This window comes from Scomber japonicus, chromosome 18 (assembly GCF_027409825.1).
Source record: "Scomber japonicus isolate fScoJap1 chromosome 18, fScoJap1.pri, whole genome shotgun sequence".
Taxonomy (NCBI): domain Eukaryota; kingdom Metazoa; phylum Chordata; class Actinopteri; order Scombriformes; family Scombridae; genus Scomber; species Scomber japonicus.
In genome coordinates, this window is record NC_070595.1 from 11,421,489 (window position 1) to 11,441,618 (window position 20,130).

A 20,130-nucleotide genomic window follows, 5' to 3' on the forward strand; every position below is an offset into this window, starting at 1 on the left:
GACTTCATTGTACCTTGATGTATCGCTTACGGCTGACATACATGTGGACGAGGGAGCGGAACCGCACCAGACTCTCCCTCATTTTCACATAGCGCTTCCTAGAGGACAGAATGGACATTAAGTTTTAATCTTGCTGTTAAAACATGTATTATACTCAACATAATCTGACTGCATTTTTATCAATCTGTCCATGTTCAAATCACTACATATGTGTTGTTTTCTATGCAATATGTTTTTAGCTTGTAAAGTGTCTTTGAGTGCCTTGAGAAGCACTGTATAAATAGAATGTATTATCATTATTACAGGTACCATCATTTATTTTGAATGCATATCACAATACATATCAGCTGTTTGTTATGCATGTGTAAGGTAGCCAAAGAAGCTGACGGTGCACCTTGTGAGGAAACCTCGGCACTGAGCCTGCAGCCCTATGATCTTTTTACGAAAGGCAACAAAACGTTTCCTGACGAAGAACATGCGGGTGTAACGCTGCAGGGTGAGAGCAGCAATATGACGGCAGTGCTCCCGTTTACACTCCAGCAGCTGGTAGATGTCCTCCTTCAGAAACAACTAAAACAACACAAACATACACACATGTCACATTCATATGCAGTACATTCATCATTTGAAAATGATACCACATAAATTAAACCTCACCTTTGTGACTCCAACATGGTAGGCTCCTGGAGTGAGAGGGCACAGTTTACTGAGCATTATCACACAGTTCTCTCCATTTGCAGCTGGAAGCTCTCGAATCCCCACTAAGGACTTATATCTGAGGATGACACATTCACATATTTGCATGCATGTATACACACAAACAAGAATGCATGGGCATTTAAAAAGTAAGAACAATTATATTTTGATATTTAGCTTCAAAATAGGCCTGACTGGCAATCCACATTGTTATATAATTTATATATTTTTTGATTTCTGTTCATGAAGGCTGCGGCAGCCTGTGGACCTCTATTTTTGTGTCTTCTAAGAAATGTTGGACTTCCAATGACAACTACCTAATGCTTCTCCTATTTGCTCTGAACAAATAGTTGATGCTTCTGTAGGTAAAGTAATCCAACAATAATCCAACTTTTTATGCGAAAGAGAGGCACCAAAATTGCTTACCACCACCCGGTGATTAAACAGGTATATGTTACCTGAACAGGAAGGCGTAGAATGGCATTCTGACAGGATATCCCTCTCTGCGGATTCTGATGGTCTCTAGGACACCAGAGTGTCGCAGCTGGCTGCTGACCAGGTCGTCCTCAAACACACCTGGTTGCTAAAACACAATGTATACATGCACATGGACGTATGCTCAAAAATCAATGACTACACTTGTCAACAGGATGCTTCATGCATGCAAATGATTAGTGTTAATGTCAGAAATACAGAATGTTTGAAAAAGATACCTTCATATTATTTGGCTTAACGCAGCGAACAAAAAAAGGGTTGCACCTGACATGGAAGAATAAAAGTAAAACAAATGAGCAATGATGTCAGGTTTTTTTTTTTTATTTCAATGCAACTAATTGCTAGGAAAAATCGTTTAAGGAAATTGTGCTTGTTTAATGATCATGATTGTGCACTATCAATTATTTCTAGAGTAATTATCTTAATTTCTCTCTCTCTATTTCACCTCTCCATCTTCTCCACTAGCTCGAGCAGAGACTGTTGGAACTTGTTGCTGACGGTGGGAGCTTGGTATTTCCGGGTGACTGTGCTGCTCTTCCTTATGTGACCTCCTCTCTGCTGACCCATGACCTCTGCATGAACCATGAAGAGGTTTGACACCATCTGGACACACACAAATAAGAAGCATCTGTTCACACACAGCATCCACACATTTGATGTTGTTTATGCGATTAGGATTAGGATTTAGAATTTAGGATTAGAAGTGACGTGAAATGAAGACGCTCCTCTCCTCTCACCTTGTTCTTGCTCTGAATGAACAGGTCCAGTACATCCTGTCTGACCTGGTCGTAGTTTTTATCGAGGAACTTGTAAACCTGAATCGATGACATCACAAATTATTGGAAAACCTCTCAGGGATCAGCAGGTTTCATGAGGTTGATTAGCATGTGTAGATAGTTATGAATTTGATCAAAAGTGTCATATACTCTACTTTTCATCAATATATTCTCTTTTAAAACACCCAAAACTCTCAACAGATCAAATACGATCAAAAACAAATATGGATGCCAGCCAATCAAATCCATTTCATTGCCAAGTGGCTGGCCAATAGCAGATTTTGTCACCTGAGATGAGCCAATGAGGAGCTGTGTACCTGATAGTTGACCCTGCCAGCAAAGTGCTTGATGGTGAACTCTGGGAGGGGCATCTTTGGCTTCACATACAATGGGTTGTTGCCATGGTGATAGTGACACTTTTGGAGAAAAGTGTGGTCCGTCGCCTGGCAACAAAACAGCAGACTCTAAATGACGTGCAATCATCATATCTGTCTGTTTGACAGATATGCAAGTGTGTTCATGTTTAAGTTTCCTCTCTCCCCTCCTCCACCTGTGGGAAACAGCTCTGGTCATCCAGAATCCTCAGTATCCCATGAGGCTTAGCGGCAATGAGGTCGATGCAGGGCTGGTTGTCACTGAATGGGATGTCCTGCCAGGGAATCTGTTCCCTGCTATACTCCTCCTATGTGGTGATCACATACAATACAATATGAGGAGTGTGTATGTGTGTATGCCAATTATTGAGTGTCCCCACAGGTGTGACGTTGACTCACCTGTTCTTCCCTGAATACGATCCTGTTGAAGAAGAATTGCAGGTATTCGTTTGCATAATTAATGCAAAGCTGCTCAAAGCTGTTGAAGGCCAGATCCTGTTGTTCCCACACACACACACATATATACACACACACACACACACACACACACACACACACACACACACACAAAGCTGGTGATTCTTTACGTCTTATCTACTCGACTAAAGAGTGATTATTCTGGAGTCTGTCTCTCTACTGTGCAACACAAGAAAGTGACAGAGAGTCGATAAGAGAAAACTGGTTTACCTCAAATCCGTAAATGTCCAGTATGGAGATGGAAAGAGTGTGTTGGCGAGGGTACACCTGAGCATTGATCCTCTCTGTTAACCAGTGGAAGAGCAGTGAGTACAGGATCTTGGCAACAGCATCTCTGGAGGACAAAGATTAGTGTGTAAAAGACAGATGTTGGACAGAAATATTAGATGGAAGAACTCACAGACAACACTTTCTTGTTAAATAAAGAATGGGACCGTCATTACAGATTAGGAAGGGATTGGGATGCAGTGGTATTTTCCTTTCAGGTTTCCATGGTATTATATGAGCCATACAACTGGAGGAAACAATGTTTTTTCATGTGTATTGGGTAAGTAAGTGTGTCACACCTGGCATCTACAGCACTTTCCACAGTCAATGGAGTGTAGATCTTGTCCCTCATTGTCTCCTGTGTAGAAGAGATAAGAGGACAGTCATTTATGCAACACATTTGATGTAGAGGAGCTAACTGGGTGAATAATTTCAGCAGCATGGCACTTACTTAATTAACTGAAGCAGCTCAAAGACATGTTAAGAGGGGTTTTTTTAGAGTTGCTATGCATATTACAAGTGTTTTATAGCTTAATGTTTAAATTTTCATCATACATTTAATTACACCTATGCGTGTTATTATTATTATTATGACTTGTTCGTGTATATAGTTTGGTGACATGGATCTTATCCAACCCATAGCTTCATTGAACTCCAATGGTCTTATCAGCCTGAGTAATTAAAAACATGTGTGGGTGTGCAGGTTCCTTTAATGCTGTATTTCTTGCTCTTTTTTTAAATATCAGGCTTTTTTAAAGAACCTCTCTGACACTTTAAGGCATTCTGTAAGTTTGTTTTTCAAATTGTACTGCTTGCATAATTAGTAATATTAAATAGTAGTTCTACATCCTGATTATTTTTCTCACATTATGGTAAGACCAATAAAATGTCTCCATGACTGCATAAAAAATGTATCCTTGAGATGATTTGACCTTCATTTTATCATTGCAGCCTGACACCAAAGCTACTGAATAGGTGCTGTGGGCTAAGCAGAGCTCATTTCCACATTTTGTTACAATCCAATTAAACCTTTTAAAATGATTAAAATAGACCTGTGTAGTTTAACTGGACACAATGACTGCTGTGTTTGGGGCTCCATTATAAAATGTATACTATACACTAATGTGGCAAATCTCAACATGGTGCAGTTCCGCTTATTTTGTCCTCACTACACCCCACCTTCTCTCATCTGCTTCACTGCTTTCATTTCCTCTCTACACCACTGTCTTCATCTCTGCTTCCTTCCTTCTACTTTACTCTCTTACTGTGTGGGACTCACCTCCAATCAGATAATGAATGCTTTGAGACTTGAGACCTTATCTTGCATCAATGCACTTCACACATGAACACACTTACACAGACACACACACAAAAAAAACAAAAACAACAGGCTGACTCCTCTCCTGTTACATATAAGAACCACCTAATTAGAAATTAAATTAAACAAAAGGCTCTTTGCATAGATTATGTGCATGTGGATGACATACCCTGTGCCATGATTAGATTTACTTTAGGTGCATTCCTCCTGTTTCCCTCTCTCCATCTCATCTCATCATCCTCACTCCTTGTCATAAGCTTCCAAAACCCATCAGGACAAGTGGATCTGTTCATTCTGTTCTTCTTTTAAAATGGACAGTAAAGCAAGATGTTGCTCAATCAGATGCTGCTCAATCAACCCCACACCATATTCCCCCTCCACCAAACTTTACACTTGGCACAATGCTGTCCGACAAGTACGTTCTCTCCAGACTCCATCAGATCGCCAGATGGTGAAGCACGATTCGTCACTCCAGAGAACGCACCTAAACTGGTCTAGAGCCCAGTGGCGGCGTGCTTTACACCACTGCATCCAACGCTTTGCATTGCACATGGTGATGTATGGCTTGGATGCAGCTGCTCGGCCATAGAAACTCATTCCATGAAGCTCTCTAGGCACTGTTCTTGAGCAAATCTGAAGGCCACATGAAGTTTGGGGGTCTGTAGCAATTGACTCTGCAGAAAGTTGGCGACCTCTGCGCACTATGCGCCTCAGCATCCACTGCCACCACTCCGTCATGTTACGTGGCCTACCACTTTGTGGCTGAGTTGCTGTTGTTCCCATTCGCTTCCACTTTGTCATAATACCACTGACAGTTGACTGTGGAATATTTAGGAGCGAGGAAATTTCACGACTGGACTTGTTGCACGGGTGGCATCCTATCACAGTACCACACTGGAATTGACTGAGCTCCTGAGAGCTACCCATTCTTTCACAAATGTTAAACAGTCTGCATGCCTTGGTGCTTGATTATATTAACCTGTGGCCATGGAAGTGATTGGAACACTTGATTTCAATTATTTGGATGGGTGAGTAAATACTTTTGGCAATATAGTGTATATGAGAGAATATAGCTTGAAAAAGGATTGCCAAGAGGAGAATTTCAGGAACTGAAAGATTTTATTCCACTTTCTGGGATGTCTACTTTGTCAGCTGCTGATGTATATTATGCAACAAGGAAAATCTAGTGGGTCGAGAACTTTAACACTAATTTGGTTGAAAACATTGATTGAATGACTTATTCTTGGAGAATAGTTCCTATTTTGCTTGCATGCTGGAGTTGGTATGGATGGAAAGCACCTGAATCAAAGGAGTACAATGCTGCAATTCATTTTATTCATCTGCACAAACAGAACTGGATTCTCAAAAACAAACAGACTTGACTCAACATCTCCCCGTGGCAGCATGTTAGATGAGGAAGGTCACGGTGCAAAGTAAAGTCTAAGGTAAAACCTGTACGTACTATATATTCAACAACTACTTTCTATTAATTAACTAGGTTAATGTATTCGTGCTTCAGTTACTCTGTCAGCAATACCGTACCTGGATATTCGATAGGAAACCTCTAAATGTCACTTTTTATTAAAGCCCATAATTATTACTGTACGTTCAAGTGTTCAAGACTTGGAGACTTGTTTATCCTATGTATGTGACCATGATATCCAAGGGTCCTTTGAAGTTTTCAATTGCCCTTTTCTTCAAAACGTACCATTAGAAAATATATCATTAGATTTTCTGGGGTACTGTCAAATTTGAATTTGGACTAGGCAAGGCTTCATACTGTGTTCCATTTGTTTTTTCCAGCTAATAAATCACTGTTACAGTCATCTGCAGGCATCTGTTTGCAAAAAACATTCAGGCAGAAATAAAAACCTTCTACTTCAGTGTGCTCAAAAGTCTATTACTCAATGCCAGTAGCACTTAGAATGACTCTGCCTGTTTGGGAAAATGCTTAAGTGTTACCTTTCAAAAGAGACAAAAAACATGTGTGTACTCCAATGGTTACAGCTTTTGTTTCGTAAATTTGGGTATGCCTTTGATAGGAATTTTAGGTTAATTTTACTGGATAAGGTGCTGATATAGATACTGAGATATTATTACACGTGCATATGGAACACAGTTTGATACTGACCATGACTTTGTAGGTGATGGCTTTCTGTAGTCCCTCTGGAGAGATCTGCAGCAGCTCTGCCACCACTCTGATCTCCTGAGCGCTAACCACTGACGCCACCTCCTGGCCATCAGTCTGTAGTGCAGCAAGGAAAGAAAGAGTTAGATTCAATCAATATATTAAATATTGATCTGTTGCATTTGATTAGAATAATTGTGTTCTAATTAATTCAGGCTTATGCATTTTTTTGGTTCATGGTCATTATGAACTAATTTTCACAGTGAGGTTTAGTTGATTATATTTCATATTAAGTCCCTTAACATAGCTGTCTTATGACATGGTTACCAAAATACACTAAAAAAGTTCTAAAAACATATACTGTGTATGACAAATGTACAGCATCTCAGTTCCAAATTATCTCCAATGTCAATAATAGAAATTTAATCTAAAAACTAAGAAAAATGCAGAGGGGGAATGCTGAGGTAGGAAAAGGTTGGTATATAACTTCAGATACAAGCATTACGCTCTAAATGTCATGTTGAAGGCTTAAGGAGAAAAATTCTTCTTCTTTAAAAAAAAAACTGATACAAAGAAAGATAAGAGAGCATTACCTCATATCTCTGAAAGTAGACATTGCCCAGGTGCAGTATGGAAGACAGAACTCTAAAGATGGCTGACTGGTCATCAGGGGTGAAGTGGAGGATATCCATGGCAGCACGAAGACGCAGGAAGTCCTCTGCATCATTCTTTCCTGTTATCCCACAATCCCCTCCCTGTATGGAAAGAGAGAAAATGCCCAAAATGTGTTTCAAAATCAACATTTCCGAGATAAGTCTTTCCCACAAATATTAACACTATGAGGAGAATTTCCTGATTGTGCTACACTGTCTTCATACTTGGTTGAGGTAATAGTATGTCTCTGCCTCTTGTAGATAGAAAGCCTGCCTTTGCTGCGAGGGGAGACCTGCCAGCATCTCGTAGAAGATATGATAGTTCCTCTCATCTTTGGCCTGGAGGGGAAACACACATTTACCTCAAGTACAGAAAAGTTCAAATTTTCATCTTGCATATGTGCCTGCTTGTGCCACCTGGAAGACAATCCGGGACTTTTCCAACAGGTACTGAGAGGTTATGGCACCGCTTATCACACCACTGGACAGAGAGAAGAAACACAAAAGCAAGATTAGTTAAATTAAAGAGACAGGAACAGAGACTGAAACCTTTGTGCATTTATTTGATACTCACTCCTCCAGAAAGACTTCAATGTATTTCCCGAAGCGACTGGAATTATCATTCCGTACAGTTTTGGCATTTCCAAAAGATTCCAGCAGAGGAGCTGCCTCAAGTATCTACCAGACATTCAAACACAAAGTAAATAGATTAGAGATTAAACATTAGCTAAATTAGACCATTATTCCTGGTCAGACAGGTAGTTGAAGGGATGCTAGAGATTTTATGAAGCCAATCTAAGAAAAACAGATTCACAATAAAACACAACATCTCCAATGAATATTGTCACACACCACAGCAAAACACAGCAACCTGCTATTCTTATGGCCCTATGTGAAGATGACTTGCAAAATGTAAAGCACAAGGCATGCAGGGAATCCCACTACCTCAATCTGTACCCAAGAAGAGCCAGCAGAGATACACCGACATAAAAAAAAGACACAGAGACAATAATCATCCTTCAAGGCAAGTGCGTGTGCACAGGTGTGTGTGTGTGTGTGTGTGTGTGTGTGTGTGTGTGTGTGTGTGTGTGTGTGTGTTACGATCACGCTGTTCATCTCTGTCTACTGACTCCCTCCAAACTACCGTACCTTACCTTGTGTTTAATACAGTGTGCTTGCAAGTATACAAATCTGCTGGCAGCAGTTTGTGCGTGTCAGGATGTGTGTGTGTGTGTGTGTGTGTACCTGTTGCGCAAGATTGCATTTGTGATGTATTGCTGCTAGATAGCGAAGGACTAGTTTGGTGGCCTCTGTTTTCCCAGACCCGCTCTCTCCACTGAAACACAGTAACACAAAGATAACATCCATCAATATGACTCAGTAATGGATACAATATATACAATGATGTCACAGTCCTTTGGTGACTGAATGAGATCACAGCTTTTATATTTACATGTTAGATGGAAATTGTGACAATTGGCACCTGATAAAATGTACTTTTTATAACTGCCCTGTGAAAACCATGTCCATCTCCAATCTGTCACGTGTTCATCAGTTTTTTCAACTCTATGACAATGTAGTTTTCAGTAATGCAAAGGGCTTACAATGTTTTTGTCTGTTTGTTAATTTGTCTCACTTAAGTGAAGTGACAGTGGCAGTGACGCCAGCATTTCAGACATTAGTGATAAGGTCAGTTTCAAGAATGCTGTTAACATTGTAATAATAAAGAAAAGACAATTGAAACAACAATGACAGACAGCTATCTCTATAGACTTTTTTGGATCTCCTCAGGACAAAATAAGTATTCTTTAATGGTCCTTAGTCCAAAATGCAGGATGAACTTTTTTCAGTATGCACACTGGACTAAACAAGTCTAATTAGCTAAAAGATAAAGTAGTGGAAAATCCACTTCTTCTAATAGCAAAGTGGAGTCTCCAAATTGAGAACATTATCCGCAGTTTGAGCACCACTAAGCCCAGCTTTTAATAATCACTTAGAGTCCATTATTTGATCCATCTCACCTTCCTACATGTGCTAGTGGAGTCTTTGCCTTAATTGGCTAGGTGATGTGAGACCAGGCTAATCTTGCATTAGGTAGGGACTCAATTCCACTTTTACGTTAAACCACCTGAAACGGTCACACACACACGCACCACTGCCAACAGCTTAATGCTAAATACCATCATTATGTGAGCTTGGCCAAAAGGGGGGGCAGAGGTGTGTATTTAGGGACACTGGCACCTTGACCACATTCCAGCATAAGGTTTCAACTCACAGGCTAGTTAGCTAAAAACTGGGCCATTATTGGTCACTGTACACCAGACCTCAGTTACCCCTTAACACGCACTCACTGACGCACACACAAACAGGGTCCAGACACACACATGCGCCGAAACATAATCTGCTTCTGGCCCAGACCTGGCTGGGCTTTCCTTACAGGTGTCTCCTTCCGAACACGGCTTGAGTGTTTTGGGTGTGTGTGTGAGCGTGTGAGCGTGTGCATGTGTGGATGTGTTTGTGTATTTCATATGATTGCTGTTGGTCATTTCTAAAAGTACACATCTGTGTGTAAGCATGTAGATATACTGTGTATGTGTGTGCTATTTCATATTTGAATGCAATTACTGTGTATGTTTGCTGTCTCTGAGTATATGTGTGTTTGGAGAATGAAGCAAAGGGCCTGTACTAATAGACAAAGAACAAGAGGAGCGATGGTTTTGTCTTAAGTTTGCTGGCCAGTAAACCACAGACAGACACTCATGAATTTACAAACACTAATCCAAGTGGAGATGGAAACCTGACTGTCTAAGAAGCTTCATGGACACTGTATACATCAAGTTTAAGCCGTTACATAACCTAGGAACAAATGCTATACAAAATGCACATATCTTGATGCTGCACTGTGCAATATTTTGCAGTATGTTAAGAAACATCTTTGTATCAATCCATATCAGGTGTAATGTATGATTCACAGTAAGGAATATTTGCAGGCACATATGAAGTGGTGAACGGAATTTAAAGAGTGAAAGCCAGGCTAAAATCTATGTGGACTTTGATGTTAGCCTCTTACCTGATTATTATGACCTGGTTGTGTTTGGCATCCATCATTTTGGAATAAGCAGCGTTTGCTATGGCAAACAAATGCCTGAAGGAAAAGAAGTAATTGCATCAGACATCTGAGTAAATGAAAGCACTTAACTCAAACTCAAGTAGTCTTCCTCACTTCTTAAAATTCTGTCATCACCAAACTGTTTTTATTTTCTTTATTTCCCTCATCCTCCCTTCCTAAGTAATTATTTCATTCCTTGATTTCTGAACTTATAACTTGTCAGCTTTCTTCCTCTCATATTGACTGTCTTTTGATTTTCTTATTTTTTTTCTCTAATCATTCTAAAAATTCATCCTTTTTTTTTTTTGTTAAACAAAACAAAGAGCCTCGGAATGGAACATGATAATTACAAATTGCTTGGAATGATGAAACTGAAGTAACAAAATCTATTCTGTTGTATTTAACATATAATGTGCTGACATTCAAACTTTCTGTTTGTAACTGGTTTTGCTATCCTTCTTTTTCAGGGTAACTGAAATGGATTTATGATCCCAATATGAAAGTGAACATGACTTACGGAGGGTGCTCTCCCAGAGCATGACCCTTGTACATCAGCACCATGTCTGTCCCATAGATGTTATACATCTTATATGGGTTCACAGAAACCAGAATACTACCTATGTATGTCTGAAAGAAAACAAGGAATGAAGAGTGAGAGAAGAAGAGAAAGAAATGGAAAAAGAGAAACTGAGAGATGAAGAGATACGTAAAATCAACACACAATTCAAAACAAACAAATCTAGATTCAAGAAATTTTCAAAGGTTTAATGGTTGTGTGTAAGTGGTTACTATCTGCTGGACACAAGCTTTACAAAGACACTTACATAAATAATCTCCTTTTCAAACCTTCTCCTCAGGTTCAGCAGAACAGCCCCTTCATGCATCTCCCTAGACAAAGCAATAAGACAGAAATATTTACGGATATTACAGAACTTCTTCACTCAACCATCCAAAACATTTGTGCATGTTTGCCCTGTCACAGATTCAAAACTGGCCTTTCTTCAAAAACTCATTCAGTTCAATCTTGTAACCCATCATGTCTTTAAAGCTTCAAAAACAAGTTCTTGGTGTGCAAGACATCTCCCTGAGCACATTGCATATGCAGTAGCATTTTCTCTTTTTACTTACTCTAGCTGTGTCATATCTTCCACTCCATCTTCCTCACGTTGCTCCCGCTGAGCGACGGTGGGCAAGCTTCTGATTGAGTACATCTAAAATACATACACACACAGAGGGATGAAGACATGCATGTACATAGATCTGCTCTTCGTGCATAAATACATGCACACATTCACTCACTTGAAAATATTTATTTTCTCTCTTTTTGATTATTCTAATGTGGATTTTGCCCTTCTCTTACCAAAGAGATATGTCTTGTCTTGTTTACTCATTGTGATAATATATTCTGTTATTTTAAACATCATCAATATAGAATTAAGATACCAGAATAACCTGCTCTCTGATTATTCATCTTCTACTGAAAATCTACTACTATCAGATTTTCATCATAGTATTACACTTTAAACTGTAAGATTACATCATAAATATAAGCATGTTTACAGTATAGTGCCAAACTTCTTCTACTGCACCTGCATAAAATGTGAGCTGTCGTATAATTCAAGAACTTTTTTTACCTTGTCAAACCATTGCCCTTGTGGTTCCCCCTCCCTGCTGAGATTCCACTCCCCTTGTTCATGCCCCACATGTCCCTGTCCCATCAGGTTGTGGGGGTCCAGCAGTTCCCCGTCTCTATACATGGACCACTTATTGAGGTTCTGCACTGTCCCATGAGGTAGAACCCTCTCTGCACCCCACACATCCGTATCTTGCTGCAAACCTAAAGCGTCAACTCCAGGGCCATGTGCCCAGTGCTGTTCAGGGCCAGATCCCTGGACCTGGGGTGACACTACAGCATAAGAGGAGGGTAGGCGGTAAGAGGCCCCCCTGAGGTGAGGGTTTTGCAGGGCACCAGAGAGATTAAGTGAGCGGGGTTCTGGTGTGGTAGGGGCACCTAGCCTTCTCATGATATTACCATCCGGGAGACGATAGTTTGCCCCTCTAAGGTTTGGATTTTTTGACAAAGCATTAGACAGGTCAATTGATTGGGATGCAGAAGCAGGCTGGGCACGGGTCATCAAAGTTCCATCTGGCAAACGGTAGGTGGCTGACTTGAGGTTCTGGTTGCGGAGGGCGTTGGACAGGTCTAGAGAGCGTGACTTGTTGGCATCAGCAGAACCAGGTTGCTTGAATAGTGACGTGTTTGGGAGTCTGTAAGAGGAACCACGGATGTTGGTGTTTAGCAAGGCACCAGAGAGAGCAGGCCCGGAGGAGGTAGAGGTGGGAGCTTGGGTCTGGTTACGTGAAAACAATGATGAACCATCTGGGAGCTGAAACTTTGCCTTCCGCAAGTTAGCATTCATCAAGGCACTAGATAGTCCTGGGGATGATACTGCACTCTCAGGATTCTGCGTCTCCTCTCCTGGGCGTGTTAGAATTGAACCATCTGGTAATCGATAAGAGGCGCCACGAATATTAGCATTGAGAAGAGCAGAGGAGAGCACAGAAGAGGAAGTTGTGACAGGCTCGGGTACTGGATCATTTCTTGTAACCAAAGTTCCATCTGGCAGTCTGTATGTAGCCTTACGTACATTAGCATTGAGGAGAGCAGAGGAGAGCACGGGGGTGGAAGTTGTGACAGGTTCAGGTACTGACTCATTTCTTGTAATCAAAGTTCCATCTGGCAGCCTGTATGTGGCCTTACGTACATTGGGGTTCAGCAGTGCAGAGGAAAGCATCGGTGAGGAAGGGGGCGGAGCAGGTGTGGGCTCTGTCCTAGTTACTAGACTACCATCAGGCAAACGATATGTGGCCTGTCGCAGACTGGGATTGAGCAAAGCAGAGGACAGCATAGAGGAGGAAAGGGGTGATTGACCTGAGGAAGGTTCTGCAGGTTCAGTTCTAGTGACCAATGAACCATCAGGTAGTCGATAGGTGGCCTGACGTAGACTTGGGTTCTGCAGGGCATTGGAGAGCACAGAGGGTGACAGCCTATCACCACCACTAACACCACTTCCGTCATTAGTGGCAACTGGGGGCTCAACAGGGATCTGGGACATTGTCAAAGTGCCACTCGGAAGTCTGAACATGGATCCCTGGATTTTAGAGGTCTGCAGTCCACCAGAGACAAGTGGGGAGGTACCTCTGATAGTCCCCTGTTGTGGTGTGGTGGAGGGAGGAGCAGGAGAGGCATGGGACATGGGGGAGAGGTGTCGCTGAAGGGGTGAGGCAAAGGAAGCATTACGTAGCTGGGAGTTAAACATAGCAGAGGACAAATGGGGGGAGGAAGGGACAGAGGGGGCAAGAGGGGTTGCTGCATTAGGCGGTGAAAGAACATTTGTATAGACATTGGCATTGCGTAGTAGTGGAGATGAGTAGGAGGCACTGCGCAGGTGGGAGTTCTGCATTAAAGCATTGGATAGACCAAGAGTGGCATGAAGGCTCCTCTCCTGGCTTGCTTGTGCATCAACTAATACTTCCGCATCCCTACCATGTATGGAGGAAGTGCCTCTTTGTAAAGGTGTGGGGTTGCTAACATTCTGCAGATAAGGGTTTTGAGGCATGTGTCCTAGATAAGGTGATGAGGGTGCAGTTGGAGGAAGGTTTTGGAGGTAGAGTTCATACTGTCTTTGAGGGGTTGAGGGTCTCTGTAAAGGAGAAGAGTAACCAGTGGTAGGATAAGGAAGAGGCGGGGGAGGAAAGGGAACCTGAGGGTGTGGTAAAGCATTTGTAAGCATTGGCGATGGGCCTGGCTCCATCATTGTGTAGCCATGCTGGGATATATTCTGAGATGGTGAGAAGGGAGCACCAGGGGAAAGACTATGGTGAGCTACTAGAGGTTGACTCATGGGACTCATAGCCCTGTGGGGCAAGGGAGAGGGTGGGTGAGATAGATTGTGCATGGGATAGGCTGAATGGGAGGGCTGAATGGGCGGACCACGCTGCAGTGGTTGTGGGGATTGAGGCCTACTCTGCAGCCTACGCATTGATGGTTGGTGAGAAAGTGGAACACTCTGTTTCAATGAAGACGGTGGAGAGACAGGGGGCCCTAGAGGAGGTGCTCTAAATGACTGTCTTGATGGAAGAGAAGGCTGATTTCTGGGCATACGGACTAATGGCTGCCCCCTACCTACAGGTCTGTGGAAACCCCCTTGGGGTGTACCAATTCGCTTTGAGTCCCTTAACCCTGTTGGTTGGGAGCCTGTCCTGGCTAGCATGGGTGCTCCAGCTACACCCCCCATCTGTCCTGGGGGAGGTGCTTGGCCACTATGTATAGAGGATCTGAATGGGGCTACATGTTGAGTGACAGGAGGTCCATGTCTACTGCGTCTCTGTAAATATGGGTTAGCTGGGGAGGGTTTTACAGCCCCCATGGGCACATGACTTCGAACTCCAGCACCACCTCTCAGCCTGCGAGTTGAGGATCGGGTTGGAAGAGGGCGACTGGTAATATGGGATGGGGAAGGAGAAGGAGGATGACGGGGAGAGGTGGGGCGAAAGGTTTGAGGGGGAGATTGGGCTCTTTCAGGCAGAGGAGGGCTCCGTCTTTGTGGGGATGATAAGGAAGGAGACGGGGAATGCCTCATCTTGGATGTTTGTTTTCTGCCTTTGAACAAATGAGGTCTGGTAGGTGGCAGAGGCACTGCCTCTGGAGGGGGTTGCTGCCTGAAAGAGAGTCTTGGGGAAGGTGGTGGGCTTGCTCTCTTCCTTAGTGATGCCCTCGGTGAAGCTACGGGGCTAGAAAGTGGCGATTGGGGTCGGACAGTTGATGGAGCCCTGCCCAACCCAATTCTCCCCCTCCCTCTTGCTAGAGATGGCTGAGCTCTAACTGACATCCCTTTCCTTTGGTATGTGGGAGAAGCAGGTGGGCTGGGCGGTCTCCGTCTGCCAATGGGGGAAGCTGGCCTTTGACATTCAACTGAGACTCGCTGGGTAAACCGTCTTCTATGTAAGTTAGGGGAAATGTAGGTGTCTGGCTGGATGGCTGTTTGGAAGTCCATATGATGTGTTGGGATGTAAGGTGAAGGAGGTGCCATTGCCCTAGTTGATCCTGGCCTTAGTGGTAGCTGTGGTGATGGAAGGGGACTCATTCGTCGTACTGGCCTTGGTGAGGCCATTGGTGATTGCATCATCGGAGGCATCTGTGGCTGGATTGGTATTGGTGGCATCATTGGTGACATTTGTCCTATCTGGAACATATACGGGTCTTGGGGAAGGAAAGGTTGGTATATTTGGGAGGCAAATTGTTGTGGAAGGAGCGATGGGGGCAAATGACTGGGGGAAACAGAGAAAGGAGGCTGATTAGGCTGAGGGAAGTTTTCCTGTTGAATAATCCCAGCTGTTGGCAAGGTGGCTTGTATTGGAAGAATGGGGGTTTGTTGTTGGTTCATGACAGTGGAGTAATGGGGCTTTGCAGGAGGGTATGTGGGAAGGGGATGCTCATATTGTATATCTGACAACATAGCAATATTATTGAGGGCAAGAGCTGGGGAGGGAGAAGTAAACACTGGGGTGGAGAGATGAGAATGATGATGAGGAGGAGGTGGCAGGGTTTCCACCTCTAGTTTGTCCTTTCCAAATAGCCTAACCTGGGGCCTGGGGACTCTGAACTGCTCTGCAAAAGACAGCTCATCAAGAGGGTAAGAGAGTTGCTCCTGTCCATGTAGCTGTCCTGTCTCCGCTGGACCCAGTCCAGCATCAATATAGAAATGTTGCTGGTATGGGCTATAAATAGCAACAGGGTCTGTATATCCCAGCACTGGGTCATTGTATAGCCCTGGAACAACATCATAACCGCCGCTCATCATTCCATATGGGTCTGACATTCCATAGTTATAACCCATATTGGGGTCAAAGTAATCTCCATACAGCTGGTCACACGGATTATAGAAACCATCCATTGCATTACCATAGTAACCATATGGCTCTGCCTCCATTGCATAAAGCATTCCATCTTCACCATAGTAATATTCCATCCCTTCATCGCCATAGTAATCTTCATACTCATCATCAAAATAGCCGTACGGGTAATTGTAGTAATCCATGTCATCATCATAGTAAAACTCATCATCATCATAAAAGTTGCCCTCATCATCATAGTAACCATATTCATCTTCCCACTCATCATCATCATAGTAATACATTTCCTCTCCATAAGGGTCATTGGTCTGGGGACGTCTCAGGAAGCCTCTAGGTCTCCAACTGTCATGGTATTCTTCCTCATATCCATACTCATCATCATACTCATAGGCATCATTGTAATATTGTGTTTCTCTCCCTCTAATGTTTCTGTTGGCAAATGACAGGCGTTTTCGCTCATGTCCTCCAGCCCGTACTCCCAGCTGACCTTGACCCTTAGAAGTTAGGAACCTCCCTGTCAACCAGTTAGTTGCTGTAGCTATCCTTCCTAACATCCAGCCTTTTGTGTTGAAAGCTTTCTTTTTCCCAAACATGCCTTTGAACTTCCCTCCCAGTCCCTTTGCCTCTGTTGCCATTTTCCCCTTCCCCCCTAAACTAGATAGATTTATTGTGGTTTCTTTTGAATCAAGTGATTTAGCCCCAAACCCAGAAAAAAGGTTGGTGGTGCCTAGAAGTGGTTTACCACTAGCAGCTGGCTTATTTTTCTTTGAGAGGCGAATGAATAGACGGGAGGTGCTCTTAAGGTTTCTCTTTGGTTTTGTTTTCTCTAGCTGCTGTTTCGTTCCCTGTTTCGTTCCCTCTGCTGCAAAGCCCATCATTGCTTTGGAGGCTCCTTTGATGTGGACATCACTCATCTTTTTCAGGTTTACTGCACCCATCCCTTTCTTCATCGGCTTCCCCTTGTCTTCCCCCTTCTTATCATCAGCTGAGGGTTGCTTAAAACCCTTCACAACAATGGCCTTAGATGCACCTTTCAGAGCAGCTTTCCCTTTCCCTTTCCCTTTCCCTTTCATGGGTACTACCTCTTCATCACCCTCTTCTTCAGTCTTCACCTCCACTTCCTCTTCTTCTTCCTCTGACTCACTGACAGGTTTCTTTCCCTTTCCTTTTTTCCCATCATCCTTTCCCTTTCCCCCTTTCTTGTCATCTTTCTTGTCACCTTTTTTAGGTGGCATGATGTCTCCTGCCTCAAATCATTTTAAACAAGAGGAAGGACAAGAATCCAAAATGTGCTAAAGCAGGCCAGTATCAATGTCAGTGTTGATTTGTACTCTTGAGAAGAAGAGTCCAAATAGTAGCAACATCCTGCCATTGCCAATTTACTTCACGTCTTTTCTCCTTTTTCGTTCATCTGATCCGTCTCTGTGACACTCCAGAAACACACAATGAAGCACACTCCCAAGTAAGTTGTTCTGTAATGCACACTGAGACAGACACAAACCACTGTGCTTCAAAACACGATCTGGAGTAATGGAGTCGGAATCTCAGCCATCAGTGCTCGCTCGCATTACAGTATGTCTTCAAGCCTCTACAAAAGAGCTGTTTTCTCTCTGTGTGTAAAAAGAGACGGAAACATATCTAGGGATGTTGAATTAAAACAATTCTGATACTCCTTGAATTCAAAATAGTATATGAGAAGAATAATTTTACTGATTGCAATGTCTTTCTGTTTTACCCACTTGTTGCCTCTTGCTCCCTGAGTATTTCAATGAAGTCCTTAAAAATGTAGCATCCAGCATTGCAAAAATATTAGTAAATTTCTGGTCTTGTTCCTCTTCATAGGTTTTTTGTAAGTAACTTCCCAGGGTCACACAATGAATAAAAGACCCTGCTATCCCAGTGACAGAGTCTGTGTAGTCCTTTGTGTGTCTCCCATTGTTACTGCGTCCTGTGAGTCCGGCAGTGAATCCTCATCTTGGCCGCTGCACCAACTTTGGCAGGATGTCCCCCCAACAAGGAGAGCCGATGTGCGTGCGTTGGTGTGAGTCTCAGCATTCAGGGGTGTCCTCCTCTTTGTCTGAGTATTTGTGTTGCATTTGTGGTTGTATCCTCCCACATCCACGTCAGCTTGCCTTTGTGACCTCCTGCAACCTTCTGCATCTCTCTCTGGTTACTGCGACTGCAGCCATGCCGTTTATCTCAACTTGAGACCTCGTCATATAGCCAGCGCATGTGTGTCCAGATATGAGTATATGGATTGTATCTGTGTGCGTGTGTGCGTGTATGCATCAGAGTGATTGTATCCCCAGTTATAGTTGCAAAGGGCACCTTAATATACCAGCTATACTGCCTCAGGGTAATCCTATCTGTAGGCTCGCTTCTGTATGAATAATGCAGGCTGGCTGAGCTGTTGCTAAACTGTGTCTGAGAGGCAAAGCCACGCAGAGCCAAAACACACACACCAGCTGAGAGTGATGTAAAATGCTCACTCACACATTCAACAGTATATGCACACATCTATGGTAATATGTACATTTGATGCAGGAAGATACAATTTAGGGCTTCACACTGTGACTTTAACATGGGTTATTCCATAATGCAAGGTTTTAAGATAAATTATTAGCTGATTCTAGTGTTGCACCCCAGCTAACTGAAGCTATTTATTTACAACTTGTCACTCAACTGCCCACCTAAAACTGAAACCAAAATATTGCAGATATTATAGATTCAGAGCTTAAAAAAGAAAATAATTGTGTTCATCTTGATATTATCATGATACTCTAAATGCTGAGGGTTTTTATAGCAACATATTGGCAATTTCATTATTTAAAAAGCTGGAAAAGCACTACTTAATAAGTACAACTTGGCAACTGACTCACAAAATAAGAAATGTGGAGGGTGTATTTGAAAAAAGATTTTTAATATTATAATTATATTATGCATAAAGTAAAAGGGCATATATCAGCTTGTCCACTCTTTGTTAGTAGACACCTTAGGTGCCTTGCTACTTCCTGTTATTGTAGTAGTATAAGGTACCAGTTAAATATATGCATCTATCTGAATGATGTAGCTATATTTAAAAAATATAATATAATATTTTTCTTTTTCTAGTTTCATGTTGCTTTAGGTTTTATGTTAGGAATACTTCTATATCATGTTTTGTTGAAATTGGAATCAGACTGTATGAAAACAAATTTGAAAAGTAAAGTATATTTAAAAAGCAGATAATCAGCTGCTGGTGGTAGCCTCAACTTTATGGTACAGATATAACAATTTAATAACAATCCTGTCCATTGAAATCAAACATATAGCACAACATGATAAAAGAAATACAAATCTGCTATACCTGGACCCAATTTAAACAATCAGACACACACACACACACATGCACACACACACACACACACACACACACACACACACACACACGCACGCACACGTACACACACACACACACACACACACACACACACACACACACACACACACACACACACACACACACACATGCCTGCCCACTCTTTAGAAGTGTGAGTTGTAACATGGAGTTATTGGTGTGAAGTGTGATGGTGTTACATAAATGCATTGATGTTAATTCAGTGCAGATGGTATGATGATAGTTCATTGATGATGGTCTGATGTTAATTCATTGATGACGGGCTGATATTCCAGGAGGTCATCTCAGTGGCAGATATGAATGTTTAATGACTGCCCTGTGTTCTGCCTACACAGCATGGATAAAACATTCATTGCAGGCTGCTCTAAATATATCACAAAGGGTCAACCCCACCCTGGCCTGCTCCCCAACCGATATATAATACATACAGGCTAGCGTCAGGGGTTAACAGCCAGACACCATAGAGCAGATGGAGGATAGAGGGCAAACAGCAAAAGAAAAAAGAACATTTTCTGGCTATTGTG

The 20,130-nt window shown here is 42.5% G+C and overlaps 1 protein-coding gene across 1 annotated transcript in view; it reads right to left on the minus strand.

Annotated features, from left to right (window-relative positions):
* The window catches only part of myo15aa (myosin XVAa), a 31,896-nt gene extending 20,392 nt beyond the window's left edge, over window positions 1–11,504 (minus strand). The window contains exons 1-23 of the mRNA XM_053337967.1: window positions 11,422–11,504; window positions 11,118–11,181; window positions 10,811–10,920; window positions 10,255–10,329; window positions 8,430–8,520; window positions 8,130–8,135; window positions 7,759–7,862; window positions 7,602–7,665; window positions 7,410–7,523; window positions 7,125–7,286; window positions 6,535–6,648; window positions 3,385–3,443; window positions 3,029–3,152; window positions 2,741–2,836; window positions 2,518–2,649; window positions 2,285–2,410; window positions 1,929–2,006; window positions 1,637–1,794; window positions 1,410–1,455; window positions 1,155–1,279; window positions 658–775; window positions 395–570; window positions 14–98 (exon numbers count right to left, since the gene is read on the minus strand). Of these exons, the coding sequence (XP_053193942.1) occupies window positions 14–98; window positions 395–570; window positions 658–775; window positions 1,155–1,279; window positions 1,410–1,455; window positions 1,637–1,794; window positions 1,929–2,006; window positions 2,285–2,410; window positions 2,518–2,649; window positions 2,741–2,836; window positions 3,029–3,152; window positions 3,385–3,443; window positions 6,535–6,648; window positions 7,125–7,286; window positions 7,410–7,523; window positions 7,602–7,665; window positions 7,759–7,862; window positions 8,130–8,135; window positions 8,430–8,520; window positions 10,255–10,329; window positions 10,811–10,920; window positions 11,118–11,181; window positions 11,422–11,504 (2,310 nt within the window). The remainder of the gene's footprint in view (window positions 1–13; window positions 99–394; window positions 571–657; window positions 776–1,154; window positions 1,280–1,409; window positions 1,456–1,636; window positions 1,795–1,928; window positions 2,007–2,284; window positions 2,411–2,517; window positions 2,650–2,740; window positions 2,837–3,028; window positions 3,153–3,384; window positions 3,444–6,534; window positions 6,649–7,124; window positions 7,287–7,409; window positions 7,524–7,601; window positions 7,666–7,758; window positions 7,863–8,129; window positions 8,136–8,429; window positions 8,521–10,254; window positions 10,330–10,810; window positions 10,921–11,117; window positions 11,182–11,421) is intronic.
* Between the last annotated feature and the right edge of the window lie 8,626 nt (window positions 11,505–20,130).